At 39.6% G+C, this 13996-nt stretch overlaps 1 protein-coding gene across 3 annotated transcripts in view; it reads left to right on the top strand.

Moving 5' to 3' along the window:
• The window catches only part of ASXL2 (ASXL transcriptional regulator 2), a 130936-nt gene extending 117321 nt beyond the window's left edge, over positions 1–13615 (top strand). For all 3 annotated transcript variants that reach the window (XM_082642323.1, XM_082642324.1, XM_082642325.1), the window contains one exon: positions 2430–13615. In XM_082642323.1, the coding sequence (XP_082498449.1) occupies positions 2430–4913 (2484 nt within the window). In that variant the 3' untranslated portion in view covers positions 4914–13615. The remainder of the gene's footprint in view (positions 1–2429) is intronic.
• Positions 13616–13996: the final 381 nt, after the last annotated feature.

Genomic DNA, 13996 nt, shown 5'->3' with positions numbered 1-13996 from the left:
TGTCTCTCTCATTTTGCATCATAATAGTATGATGTTCTTCATCACTTTTTAATTTTAAGATTTCAGCAATTTCTCCTTTTTTCTTTTTTTTTTGATATTTTTCTACCATTAGCATACACTGTCGTGCTTTGCTAGAGATTCTGAGTTTTATGATAATCACTTGTATTCTTCTTATAAAAATACGAGAAACCTTTCTTTAATGCATGTCAATTAGAACTTATCTCTAAACCTGAGAGCTGAGTTATAGTCTAGGTTTTACTTTATATAAATGACACTGGGTAAGAACCATCATTTCTATTTCCTCATCTTTCTGCTAATCCAAAGAGACTCTACACTGAAAACTTAAATCCATTGTGACCAAGCTAACGTTATTTAACTTCTTTCCTTTCTTTTACTTCTTCCTCATTTCCCCAAAAACTTTCCACCAGAAGTTGCTTTAGTAACTCTCTTACCTTAGACCCTATCTCAAATCCCATTTTCTTAGACAAAGCTTAATGTAATTTATAACAGAACAAAATCTTTTAAACAAAACTTAAATAGAAAAACAAAATTTGAATTTTATTACAAATGTTATATATGTATATGTGTATAAAATTATGTATGCACATATATCTATTTTATATATGTATATCTACAATATAAAATCTGTACATATATGTATATAGAGAGATGGGCAACTCATACAGACATTATGTATTTTCCATTCAGTATACAATTATAACAGAAAGAATCTAATTCCTTTGCTATACCAGGGTAGGGCTTCTCAATAAGTTAAATTGTTGAATTGTTATCAGTGCCTAGAAAGCTTGTGTGGTTTTTGTACTTTAAAAAAACTATAACATCTCATTTATTCTACATAAACGGGTAATAGGACTAGTTACATAAATAACTGAAAATTCTCATTTTTAAGCATTAAAACTTTTTATTTTAACCACTCTTAAGGATTGTCCTTATTTAATCAACATGTTATTAATGATATTCAGTCATTATGATAGGTATCCTTTATTGTGCTGGATATGTTGTTATTCTCAAGATTATTGTAATGTAAGGTTGCTTGTTCCCTATATATGATTCCTCTGCACAACTGTGCTTTTTACTTTCTTGTTTTAAATTTTCTAGTTTTATCTCTTTTCCCTCTATTAGTTGTCTCTTCTAGATGGTATTACCAAGGGGCAACAGTTGCTTCTTTCTTACTCTGGGCAGCTTCTAAAATACTGTTTGCAGTTGGATGTAAAGTAGATTTCAGCTTTAAGAGAGAGATTGAGTGTATCTCATGGTGAGAAATATGTGGGCTTTGTGACAGGTGTTACAGAATCCTAGAGGTCTAACTTCTGAATGACAGAGAATTCTTCAGGACTACTGACCTTTTTAGAAATGGGTATTGCAGATAATGAAAAATCTTCAGTGACTTTATTAGTCTCAATTTAAGGAGTTCCAGAAAGATGACATGCATTTTCTTAGAGCTCAGCAGCTTAATATGTTTTTAATTACATGTCCTAGGACATCTGTAACAGTTATTTGCTCTTTTAAATTCTGCCAACTATTAGAAAGGCCCAGATACTGGTTCATTCTACTTAATTCCAGTAGCTTTCAAAGTATTGTTTTGAACAGGAGTCAGATTCCTTTCAGGTATAATATTTTACGATATGAAAATCAGTGGTTTCAAACCTAATGATGCATCAGAATCTCGTAAGAAGCTTTTTAGAAATGCATTTTTTTCTCTAGGAGTTCTAATTTGTAATTTTAGGGACAGGACTGAGAGGATGTATATTTTTGAAAAGCTCCACAAATAAGTATAATGCCAGCAGGGGGTGAGAATGACTTTGGTTAACGTTACAGACATTATATACATACCCCGTCATGTGGGTGGGCAGAGTGGATCACACACTGTCTTCCTTCCGGTGCAGTTGAGAAGCCTCTGTAATTTGAGATAATTCAGCCCTATATGCCTAGCTGTGCAAGTGTGCGTGTGTAAAAGAGAAGAGAACAAGAATTTTCCTCTGGACCTCGGTAGTAAAGCCAAGAAGCAAAAGGCAGTAGTGGTGTGCTACTGCTTTATTTCTTCTGTTTCTGTCTTCTCGCTTTTACACACATTTTAAAATGTAGATACCATAGAAAGGTCTCTGTCTTAAATGATCAGCTGTTATGAGTAGTTGTGACATTAAGAGAGAGCTGTGTTGTAAGAAGAGGTTTGAGGCTTTGGGGTGGGAGCGGATGTCGAGGGAGGGGAGTACTTGGCACCAGTAGAGGAGGTGAAAGGATCCTGGAGACAAACCTGTGTGGCTGTCCCCATGGTTTGGTCTCTTAGTCACAGACTTCCCGTCCTTGTCATAGGGTTCACCCTACTCAGAATTTGTTTTAATGACGTTTGATTGCTCTTATAAATGAAAACTAAGCTCTGTTGTTTTTTTCCCCCCTAATTCTTTCAGATCCCGGTCTCCAGAATCTCCCCCATGCCGTTTCCTACATCGCAGGTCTCTCCCAGGGCTCGTTTTCCAATCTCCATCACTAGTCCTAACAGAACAGGAGCCAGAACTCTCGCAGACATCAAAGCAAAAGCCCAGCTGGTCAAAGCACAGAGGGCAGCCGCTGCGGCTGCAGCCGCAGCTGCTGCAGCCGCCTCAGTTGGAGGGACCATTCCAGGACCTGGCCCAGGGGGCGGACAAGGTCCAGGAGAGGGGGCTGAGAGGAGAACTGCTAGAGGAGGGAGTCCAGACTCACACAGAGTCAGTGAAACTGGAAAGGGCCCCACACTGGAACTGGCAGGAACTGGAAGCAGGGGAGGTACGAGAGAGCTTTTACCCTGTGGTCCAGAGACTCAGCCCCAGTCTGAGACCAAGACCCCAGGCCAGGCACAGTCTCACAGTCTCTCTGGAGCACAACTACAGCAAACCTCCTCAGTGCCTCCACCGTCTGCCATCAGTGGAGCGTGCTCAAGTGTCCCGTCACCAGCCCACGCTAACACACCCCCACCAGCTTTAGGGAAAGTAAGCAATGAAAAACTGAATCCCACCAGGGCGGCAGCCACGGTGGCCTCTCTTAGCCACCCACAAGGGCCCAGTAATGGTAGGCAGGAGAAGGCACCTCCTACTCCAGCAGATCCTGCTCTAATCGCAGGTGCCTCACCTGTTCATTTTGCAGTCGATGGCACAGTTGAGCCCAGAGCAGGTTCTAGTAAGGATACACCAAACCCTCCAGCCGCCGCAGAGATAAGTGCTAGTGCTTCCGTGGAGATGGCTCCCTCCCCTTTAACATCTTTATTAACAACAGCCTCCTTAGAGAAGCTTCCTGTACCCCAGGTCGTTGTAACCATAGCACCTACTGGATCAGCTCCATCCTCGAGCACTTTGCCAGCAGCTTCTAGCCTTAAGACCCCAGGAGCTTCTTCAAATATGAATGGACCCATTTCAAGGCCAAGCTCTAATATCCCTGCCAATAATCCTTTGGTAACTCAGCTGCTGCAAGGCAAAGATGTTCCCCTGGAGCAAATTCTGCCTAAACCTCTCACCAAAGTTGAAATGAAAACTGTTCCACTAACTACAAAAGAGGAAAAGGGGATGATGATAGGAGCACTCGCAGGTACCAGCGTAGCAGAAAATAGCACCAGAGAGGAAGTTAATGAGAGACAGTCCCATCCAGCTACACAGCAACTGGGTAAAAGTTTGCAAAGTAAGCAGCTCCCCCAGGTTCCAAGACCCCTTCAGCTCTTTTCAGGTAAGGATCTAAGGGACGCTGGCATTGACACACACCAATACCAAGAAGGACTAAGTAAAGCAACCCAAGATCAGATCCTTCAGACACTCATCCAGAGGGTTCGGAGGCAGAATGTTCTCTCGTTTGTGCAGGCCTCCCAGTTCAACTTCGCTCACTCAGGTTTCCAGTTAGAGGACATCTCCACAAGCCAGAGGTTTATGCTGGGTTTTGCTGGCAGAAGGACATCCAAGCCTGCAATGGCAGGTCACTACTTACTTAACATTTCCACCTATGGCCGGGGTTCAGAGAGCCTTAGGAGGACCCATTCTGTAAACCCCGAAGACCGATTTTGTCTAAGCAGCCCCACTGAGGCCTTGAAGATGGGATATACAGATTGTAAAAATGCAGCAGGAGATAGTAGCAGTGGTAAAGAAGATGATACTGATGAGGAAAGTTCTGGTGATGAGCAAGAATCTGTCGTGGTGAAGGAGGAGCCGCAGGCTTCCCAGAGTTCTGGCAAGTGTGAAGCAAGTTCAGGACCCCACGGTAGAGAAACCCTGTCCGCCAGTGATTGTTCAGCTAAAAAGAATGTGAAGGCAGAGATGCCAGTGCCTGAGCAGACCACTTTAAGCAAGGAAAATTACCTGTTCACTAGAGGCCAAACATTTGATGAGAAGACCCTAGCCAGAGATTTTATTCAGGCAGCACAGAAGCAGATGGCTCACGCAGTGAGAGGTAAGGCCGTGCGGAGCAGCCCTGAGCTTTTCAATGCTACCGCTCTTCCTCTACCTGCAGACAGTCCTACCCATCAGTCTCTACTCCTTCCACCACTGCAAACCCCAAAGCTGTATGGAAGCCCCACACAGATTGGGCCAAGCTACAGAGGCATGATCAACGTCTCCACCTCATCGGACATGGACCATAACTCTGCTGTACCGGGGATGCCTGACTGTAGCCAGGTATCTAGCAATGTCGGTGATGTCATGTCCTTTTCAGTGACTGTCACAACCATCCCTGCTAGCCAAGCTATGAATCCCAGCAACCACGGCCAGACCATTCCTGTTCAGGCCTTTCCTGAAGAGAACAGCATAGAGGACACACCTTCGAAATGTTACTGCCGATTGAAAGCCATGATCATGTGCAAGGGGTGTGGAGCCTTCTGCCACGATGATTGCATTGGCCCCTCCAAACTGTGTGTCTCCTGCCTTGTCGTTCGGTAATGAGACTAGAAGGAGAACACGCTGTAAAGAAGGCAGGAAGGGGGAAGGGTTGACAGGTGTGGCTTTTGTGTTCTTTTGGAATCAGAAATAAACTAGGTTTCAGTTGTCTTAAGAGACAAGTGTTACTTAATCAGGAATACAGAGTACAGATCTTACATTTTAGAGGAAAAGCACCTTGTATAGTAAGCCCAAGTCAAGCAAGACTTTGTGAATTTGTGACAAGTTTGCACTTACAAAATCATGTAAATATGTCACATCTTGTTTTAACATTTTTCCAGGTGTTTAGGTAATGTATTACTTTGACTTCAGATTGATGTTCCACTTCATGTGACTTTGACAAGTTTAATGCCGTGCATGGTGAAAGGAAGCGATTTTCCTTCCGCCCTTTCTTAAGAGGCTAGGGAAAGAAAGGAGTGAGGGAATGGTCTGAAGAAGTGACCACTCATGTTGATTATGTCTTGACTGTCTGACTGCAGGCTTTACATAGGTTACTCAGCCTTCGCAGGATTTGGATTCAGGGTTTACTCAGTCCCTTTACCTTAGATGGAACCTTCTCAAGTTCAAATTTTTGATAAGGTATTCATTTCACAGGCAGTACTTCAGACTCTGAAAATTCTGACTTGGTTCTTGGCTTCCATAAACCAGTACTATTGCCAGGCACTCTGCTTGCAGTTTGTGGATCCCTGGTGTTCCCTAATCCCACTCCCTCCATGAAAAGTTTGCCTCGCTGGGCCCCTTGGGTTACCATCACCTGTGCAGGGCAGTAATTCCAGCAATAATCTCCGAGGATTTAGTCATTTGTGGGAGCTTACAAACAAGTTTGAAATACTAGTATAAAATTAACAGAAAAGTGTTAGTGATAGGGCGATTTGAACTATGTGTTTTGTTGGGTAAGCAGAGTAAAGGTGCAGAAACTGTTGAACTGAACATAAAGAACTTTGGAAAACAATTTTAACACTAGAAACAAAGTAGCCCCTCTCATCCTCTTCTCTCCCAACCTGTTACCTAGTGTTCTACAGTCAGCTGTTGCTACAGGTAGAAAAACTCATTAATACCACATTTGCCCATTCTGTTAAACCTGTTTTGACCTCCCAGGCATCTGAGGAATATGGGAGTAATCTTATATATTACTCTGAACATACACGTGTGCATGCGCACACACACACCATAAAAGTCAGACACTTCTCCTGTTTTAGAAAACATGTCCCCTTCCTTGGACTACTGCTCTCTACGCACTAGAAATTTCTAATGTAAAGGGGCTTTAGTGAATGACTTAGGGAACATCTAGAAAGGAAAAGAAATCAGCTGCAAATTTTTATTGTTTGTTTTTGTTTATTCTTTTTCGTTTCCTTTTTGTTGAATCCTGTCTCCAGTGACTAAAGAATTTTTGAGTACATACATTTAGGTCATGGTTAAAGAACATTAAAATAAATCTACAATTTACCAGAATTGGGTATTAAAAAGTTGGGGATTGTCAATGTGCATCATTTGCATATTGATTTCAAATCTCCTAATTTCATGTATGTAAAGGACATATATTAGTGCGACCTAGTGCAGTCATAGTTGTACTTAATATTCAGGATGTGATATATACAAAATGCAGAACAGTTTTTTGTTTTTGTTTTTGCGGTACGCAGGCCTCTCACTGTTGTGGCCTCTCCCGTTGCGGAGCGCAGGCTCCAGACGCGCAGGCTCAGTGGCCGTGGCTCACGGGCCCAGCCGCTCCATGGCATGTGGGATCTTCTGGACCGGGGCACGAACCCGTGTCCCCTGCATCGGCAGGCGGACTCTCAACCACTGTGCCACCAGGGAAGCCCCCTGCAGAACAGTTTAAACTCGTTAACCAAGTCACATTCCAGATTAGGGGCAAGTAGGCAGTAGTAATCTTAGCTTTGCACCCATTCTGCTACCCACCCCTCCCTACCTCACATCCTGCATTATACATACACTCTTTTAATACTTTCAAACCCCATAAGAAACTATTCTATTTTTTTGTTTGTTTGAGTTTTTTGTGGCCCAAAGCAAATATAGGATTAATATCTGTGTTCTAGTTTCAACCAAGATAATTTGATGTCCTTCTAACTTCCCTTTTTCTTCCAGCACACACATAGCTAAAAGGTAAGAAATCTGTAAGGATCCAGGGATAAGGAGCAAGTTCTCCAACCAATAACCAGTAGGAGTCAGAAACCATGGTTCTGTTCCCAAACTTTCAGTGCCCTGGGTAATCCCAGGGGGTGTTAAAAAGACCTATTGCTAGTTAAAACTCTCCATTCCCAGCTTCCTCACTCCCTACTTGAGTGGCAGGACTGAGGGGTGGTCTGCCTGCCGGAAGTGGTTGACTGTTTCAGAACCGACCCCACGGTGAGCACAAGTAACCAGTTTGGATTTTCAAAATGATTTTTCTTCTTCACACCTTTCCTATCATAGAAAGTCTCTCCTCCATGGTTCTCTTAATCTGAGGATGGACAGACTAACCAGGAAAGGAGGAAAGGCATCAGGGATTTTCAAGTCCATTTAGAGAGCAAACCATATCGTGCCTATTCATCTTGACCCAGGCTCTTGCAGATAGGTCCTAAGCATTACTATTCACCAGATTCTCTTTACAAATAATACCCAGCTAATAAAATATTCACTAAATCGTCAACTAGGTACACTGCCTCACTCTTGACTAAATGAGAGAATAGTTAGATTCTCTTAGATTGGTAGAAAATTGAATGCAATCTATTTATCAGTTGGTTTCAGAACGGTTTCACATAGAAGGTCATTCATCTTGTGCTGACTGAGCTGAGAAGAAAAAAGAAAAATTACAATCTGGCCCTTTTGAAAATGAAGCAGTAGGAACAAGAAAACCTTTAAATTATTAGAATATGGTATTCCAGTACCTTTAAAGCAGTTTTTATCTTAGGTTTTCAGTTACTTTAACTTTGAATTCAGTCTGAAATGTTTCTAGTAAGTGCTAAGCTTATTTTTATGGTATTAAGTTGCACTATTTCCAGTGACTAGTCAGGCATTATGCCTGATGCTTATGCCTCCAGGGTATGCTTCTCAAGCCTTCAGATAACCTTCCACTTCAGGTCACCTTGGGGAGGTGGCATTAACAATATATCATCTCAGTCTTACTTGGGAATGTTCTAAGTTGTCTAGTAGAGAAAACTCCCTAAATTTTAAATAATTTTTATTAAAATTCTCCATCCTATTAAACAGAAAATAAAGCCAAATAACCTGGAGTTGTTTGCCCTACGTAACCCCTGTGTTGAAGATACTGAAGCTGTCTGTGGTACCCCATGTAACATCTTTAAGAATAAGGTCTGGCAGATGGGAAATTTTTCTTGGGGCAGGGGAAGCATACTTATATGGGTTGGGAAAGCACACAGTGTAGATATTTTAGGAGTTACCACAGATTTAAATAAATAGCCAAAGGAGGACGTCATTGCCTTCCAGGTGAAGGCATAAATTCGTACATTAATAATTGGACCGTTTACCATCCTAATTGCTCTTATTGCCTTTCTTCACCTAAGAGTCCATAAAGAACTCTCGGGTGAAATTATTTGTTATAATGAGGGGGTCTTCTCTGGTCATTACATCACTGTTTGTTTCTAGAGCTCATTGTCCGTAAGCAGTACCAGGGTTGTTTTCTCTGTGACCTACAGATTTCACAGCGAGGAGAGAAAAGTCTCCCTTTTGCATTACAACAATGTGCTAAGTAAAAAAACTTGGCCAAGGGTAGTTTGCAGCTCAATTTATAGAATAGTCCAAAGAGACTCTGAGAAACATGATGATAGGCAGGGATCTTTCCTACCGTGTTTCAATACCTACATAACCTATTGAAAGAGAACAATAGGTAAAACAGTTCCTAAAGTTGGAAGTAAGACCTTCATAGATTCTTGGTTACTTATTTTTTTTAATGCTTTACATTTGATACAACTATTAAAGATCAATTTTAAAAAATAGCTTTCCAGTAATATATTTTAAGTAATATATATTTTAATATCTATGTAAAAAGTGACAGTGGGAGACTTTGAATTTCTCATAGAAGGTATGTTTAATGTAGGGCCTCACTGTTAAGGCACAAATTATTTCAAAGGAAGTTACTCTAAAGACACTCAGATTATTTCCAAAAAAATGCAATAAGGGGAAGAGTTTTGGAGTTTATTTTTTATTTTAAAAGAAAATTGACTTATTTACCACAAGCTATTTTTTTTTCCTTCTGGCTAAAAGGTTTGTACAGACTGGTTTGGTAAATGCTAAACTTTTGTGTCTTTTGCCTTTTTAAAGGAATTGTTAACATTGGAATTGAGGGTATGTACAGAGAAGTTGGTGTCAACACCATTTAAAAAGTCATATTTTTTCACAAATATAGAAAAATCATTTTACATAAGAATTTTAAGTATTTGCAATAAATATATGTATATAGATTGTATGTATTCATATATTCTTATTTTTCATTTTATTATTAAGTAAAAGATAATTAAAGTGGAAATAAAAACCTTGGAGTTTTCGGTGCATCTTGAGGTCTGACATACATGTGAAAGTGGTGTGGGTAAGGGCCCTCAGTTGTTGCCTTATACTACTATTGGAAGATTACCAACAGATTGCATAGAAGATAGTAAAATGAGGAATTTGGTGATAAATCAGGGTAGCGTATTTCTTCCAAAACTCTAGTAAAAATATTAAATTCTCCTAATATGTCTGTCTCTGTGCTTTCACCCTTGAACTGTTCTCTCTCCTAACCACCTAATGTTACTGGGAAAGTAAAAACAAAACAAAACACAGTGCATTGTTTTTTAATGTGCCCATTGTTTGCTTCTAAGACAAAGAATGGCTAGAAAATATCTCGGGGGGGGGGGGGCGCGGGAATAGGTTTTCCTTTCTCCACAGTGGTTAATAATTCATTAGCAAACATTCACTTCCACCACCTTCCAGGCCGTAGGGTTTATGTGAAGAAATAATATCGTGAAGATAATAGAAAACTTTTTTTCTGTTTCCCTTCTTTGAGAAGTGAGTTTTGTAGCCAGTTTTCTGTCCTTCCCAATTGATCTGGAGATAGAAGGGCTAAGAGAACTTGAATGTTGATCTCCCTAACGTTAGGAAGGGTGTTTATGGAAATGAGGACTGAGCCAAGCGTTAGGAGAGGTTAACCATACCTAGAGATGATCGAGTCCTGCTGTCCACGAGAAGTCATTTTGTGATTGTAAATATTTCGTTTTAGGATATGATTGAGGAAGCAAAAGGATACCTAGATTGTCTTTGGGAATAAAGGCGTATAGCCCGTTCTTTAAAAGTGAATAATATATAGCTTTATTGGTGACCGGAAAGGAAATAAGGTCAGAGTTTGAAGAATATCTTAATGATCCATGAAACACTTTTAATTGTAGTTCACTAGTTCTCCCCATAATTGCTCAGTTGTGGTTATTTTAACTGATAAAAACAGCAATTTTTGGAAATTAGTAAGGATACTTAAGAATGCTTCCCGCTCCCCCGCCCCCCATAAGGCCACGCTCTGTGGCATGCAGGATCTTAGTTCCCCATCCAGGAATAGAACCCGTGCCCCCTGCATTGGGAGCACAGAGTCCTAACCACTGCACCACCAGGGAAGTCCCAAGAATGTCTTTTAAAAGACGGCCTTATTATTTTTCAAAAATCGAAAATTCAAACATAGGGCTGCCCAAAGACATTGAAAATAGTTTAGATGTCTAAGAGAACAGCACTAAATCTTTGCTGAAAATACACTATTTCTAAAGGAAAAATTTTAAGTCTCAGGGAACATCTGCATCCTCGTAATTCCCATATATGGTAGATAGGAATGAAGGTGAAATATTTAAATGTGTGTGAACCAGTTCATGATGACTGTTTACAAAGACCACCCTCCCCCCAATTTCTAATATGTACTTACTGTTAATTTATTCCTACCTCATAGGAAGTAAAATTCATATTCAGGTAATGACATAGGACCTTAAGGTATAGTTGGACTGCAGTTAAAGGAGAAAGAGCAGTACATCACGACACAGCTTCAACTTGGATCCCCAGCTTTCCTTTATTTACATCACAGAGTCTTAGAAACCTGTGTTCATTGCTTTTAACACTAGTTGACCAAGAGTGGTCTTCACAAATCAAATTTCGCATGTTTCTAGTTCTTGTACATAAATCATGTTATTCACTAATTCAAATACCTTTTGAACATCTACGTGCTAAGCGCTGTGCTAAGGTTCTTGTTAAACAAAGGTAAAGAAAAGCAGTCATGTAAGCTGTAAAAGTTCTTCCTAAAAGTCGTAACCATACAGCACATGTCTAGTTCACAGCTCAAGGAGTGATATATGCTACGTTATTTCCCAAGACGTGTTGGAAGTTTAAGAGTAAATGAACTATGAAATAGAAGCATTTGAGGCACTTGGCAAAAACATGAAGAAAGAAAAGAAAGGCATTGCCCCTACATGAAATTACAGTGTGGAATTGAGGAGCCAGGTTGATACAATTCACCTTTTTTTGACAACTGTCACTGGAAGATCTAGAGATTAATCAGAATTTCAAGGAATCTTTTGGTAATACCTAAATTGAGAAGATCAGGCCGAAAACAATCCCTTTCAAAATGAATACTGTTCAGTATGTCAGTAAAGATGCTTCATCTTATGTTCAATTAACCCTTTCAAATAACAATTTGGTAAATAATGCAGCTTTCCTGTCAAACCCAAAATAAGCTAAAGGGAATAAAAAAAACAACCTTGATTTTCATCTTATAGACTGGTGAGAAGGAAGTGTATTCATTTAAAATTGTTAGAGATATTTCATCCCCTTTTTCCCTCCATAATGGATAAAATTACTGTTCTTTTTATTCTAATATTGTAGAATTGACTCTTTTTTTTTCCTTTCTACTTCTAAGTCACAGAACTTGAATTAAAAGAGGCTTCAGCCGGACACTACCCCTTATAAAGTGGCCTAAATCCTAATTCTTTAAGACTTTCTGGTAGAAAGGTTTTAAAAGGATAAATGAATATATTTTGTCAGTGCTTATTATTGAACTTTCCTTACCTGGGTTACTGGATTTGCAACTTGAATTCTGTATTCCGAAATATCCATGTTCACCTTTTAGTCAAAAAGTTATGAGGTGTATTCCACCATGTAATACAGTCTCAACTCTGTCCAGGAACTAGGAGGGCAGATATCCTGTGTTTTCCTTATACTTAGTGACATTAAACAGAAAATTGGGTTTCTTTCATAGGGACTGTATAAACTAAGGAATCTCTATACCTCTGTGTATCTTTCAGTCTTAACCTAAAAAGGGAATCCCTACAAAGATTTCCTTATAACAAAAAGGACAGACTAAACCTGGAAGAGAGAGATGATGAGCTGTGGAGATGGGCTGTGACTAGATAGTGGGTTGTCCTGAAGAATAACTGCAAACTCAACTTTCCTGGTTCTTCAAGCTCAAAAGAAACTAAAGGGAATTTTTAAAATCCTGACTTTCATCTTGACTGCAAAACCTATCGAGTGCCTAGGAGAGAAGAAAGGTAAACCCAAGACTGGATTTAAGATAGATTTAAGTAAACTTGGAATTATTCTTATCCTTTTACCGAATATTTTTTTTTAAGTTTTGGGTTCCCATAATGTAATGAATTGCCATGAGTGGAACATGGAATTTGATTTGAGTCATTTTGTGGGCTAAGTAATACTTTTCTGTTGAACTATATTGTCTATCTAGTGACAGCTTTTGCCACTGCTCAGGACTTAGGAGTGTGCACCTGTGTCTAAGTGACAGAGACATTGGCTCATAAATACTGTATTAAACCAACTTGAGTCAGCACTTTATTAACTTTAATCATGGATCCTCTTTTTAAGTACTTAATATTTAAAATTCAGATTAGCCCAATAAGAAAGCAATGCATTTAATGTCAAAATGTCTGAAGATAACTATTATTTTACACACAGTCTATGTCCTTCCTACGGAAAGTGTGGTACATAAAATTTTACATTTCTTGGGTCAGTTCTTTTCAAAACACTAGTGTCTAATGTTTTCAGATACCTGGAGCTTGGGAATGCTGGAGTTGGACTTGGACCCCAAGTCAGCAGTTGTTTTCATTTTAGGTTTTCAGGCATAGCAATTTGAAGTGACCCCATCTGAACCTATATGTAATCACTTTGAACAAGCTTTAAATTAATGAAACTCTTCCAGAGTCTCAAATTTCGTCACCTGCTTGTTGCATAAGGAGACAGATTCTGGGCTGGGAAGGACCTGACAATTTGTTCTCTGATAATAAACTACTGATTGAAGAGCAAGTTTGTTATTAGAGACTTCACGAAATTTCTAGAACCCATGAAAGCTCTAGAGTACATGATAAGTGAAACTCTAGAAATTAAAAACCTTTCTCTTAGCCATAAGTGCTATGACCTATTTTTTTTAAACCCGTCTTAATTCTGTGACTCATTGCATCATACCTTAAGAGAAATCAGAATGGAAGAAATGAGACCTTATGTTGGTCTTACTTTAAAATCTTTGTGCACATAGGCCTTAGCACTTTGACAGATAAAGCTCTGCCTTTTAGCTCCTTCTCACTCTTGTCTTTATTCTTCCCACTTTTAGACTGTTCCTTTTATTGGTCGTATAAAACTACCTTCAGAATTGAATGTATAATAATGTTTCTGCACATGGACAAACTGTATTTTAACGACTCATTTTATGTGTAATAAAGGCATACAGTTTTACTCCAGTGACTGTGCCTTTTCTTTTCCAAAGAAACCAGATACCATATTGAATGACTTACCTGCTTGTTTCCCCTTCCCCTGTACCTGATTGCACAGTTGTCCCTGGGTCCTGGCTAAATTTGGGTACTACAGAGAATGCCAGTCTCTTCAGGCAACACGCAGAGAGTTAAAGAACTCAGCATGAGCCATAAAGAGGGAATGTATTTCAAAAATTAAAAGGACACCTGTACTACAAAGCTACAGTAATCAAAACAGTGTGGTAATGGCATAAAGACAGACATAGAGGTAAATGGAATAGAATGGAAAGCCCAGAAATGAACCCTCAAATATGTAGTCAAATAATTTTTGACAATGGTGCCAAGAGAAGTCAATGAGGAAAGGGCAGT

The sequence above is a fragment of the Mesoplodon mirus genome (assembly GCF_964341445.2).
Source record: "Mesoplodon mirus genome assembly, chromosome: 14".
Lineage (NCBI taxonomy): Eukaryota > Metazoa > Chordata > Mammalia > Artiodactyla > Ziphiidae > Mesoplodon > Mesoplodon mirus.
The sequence above is the reverse complement of the archived record's forward strand: the minus strand, read 5'-3'. Positions and strand labels throughout refer to the sequence as shown.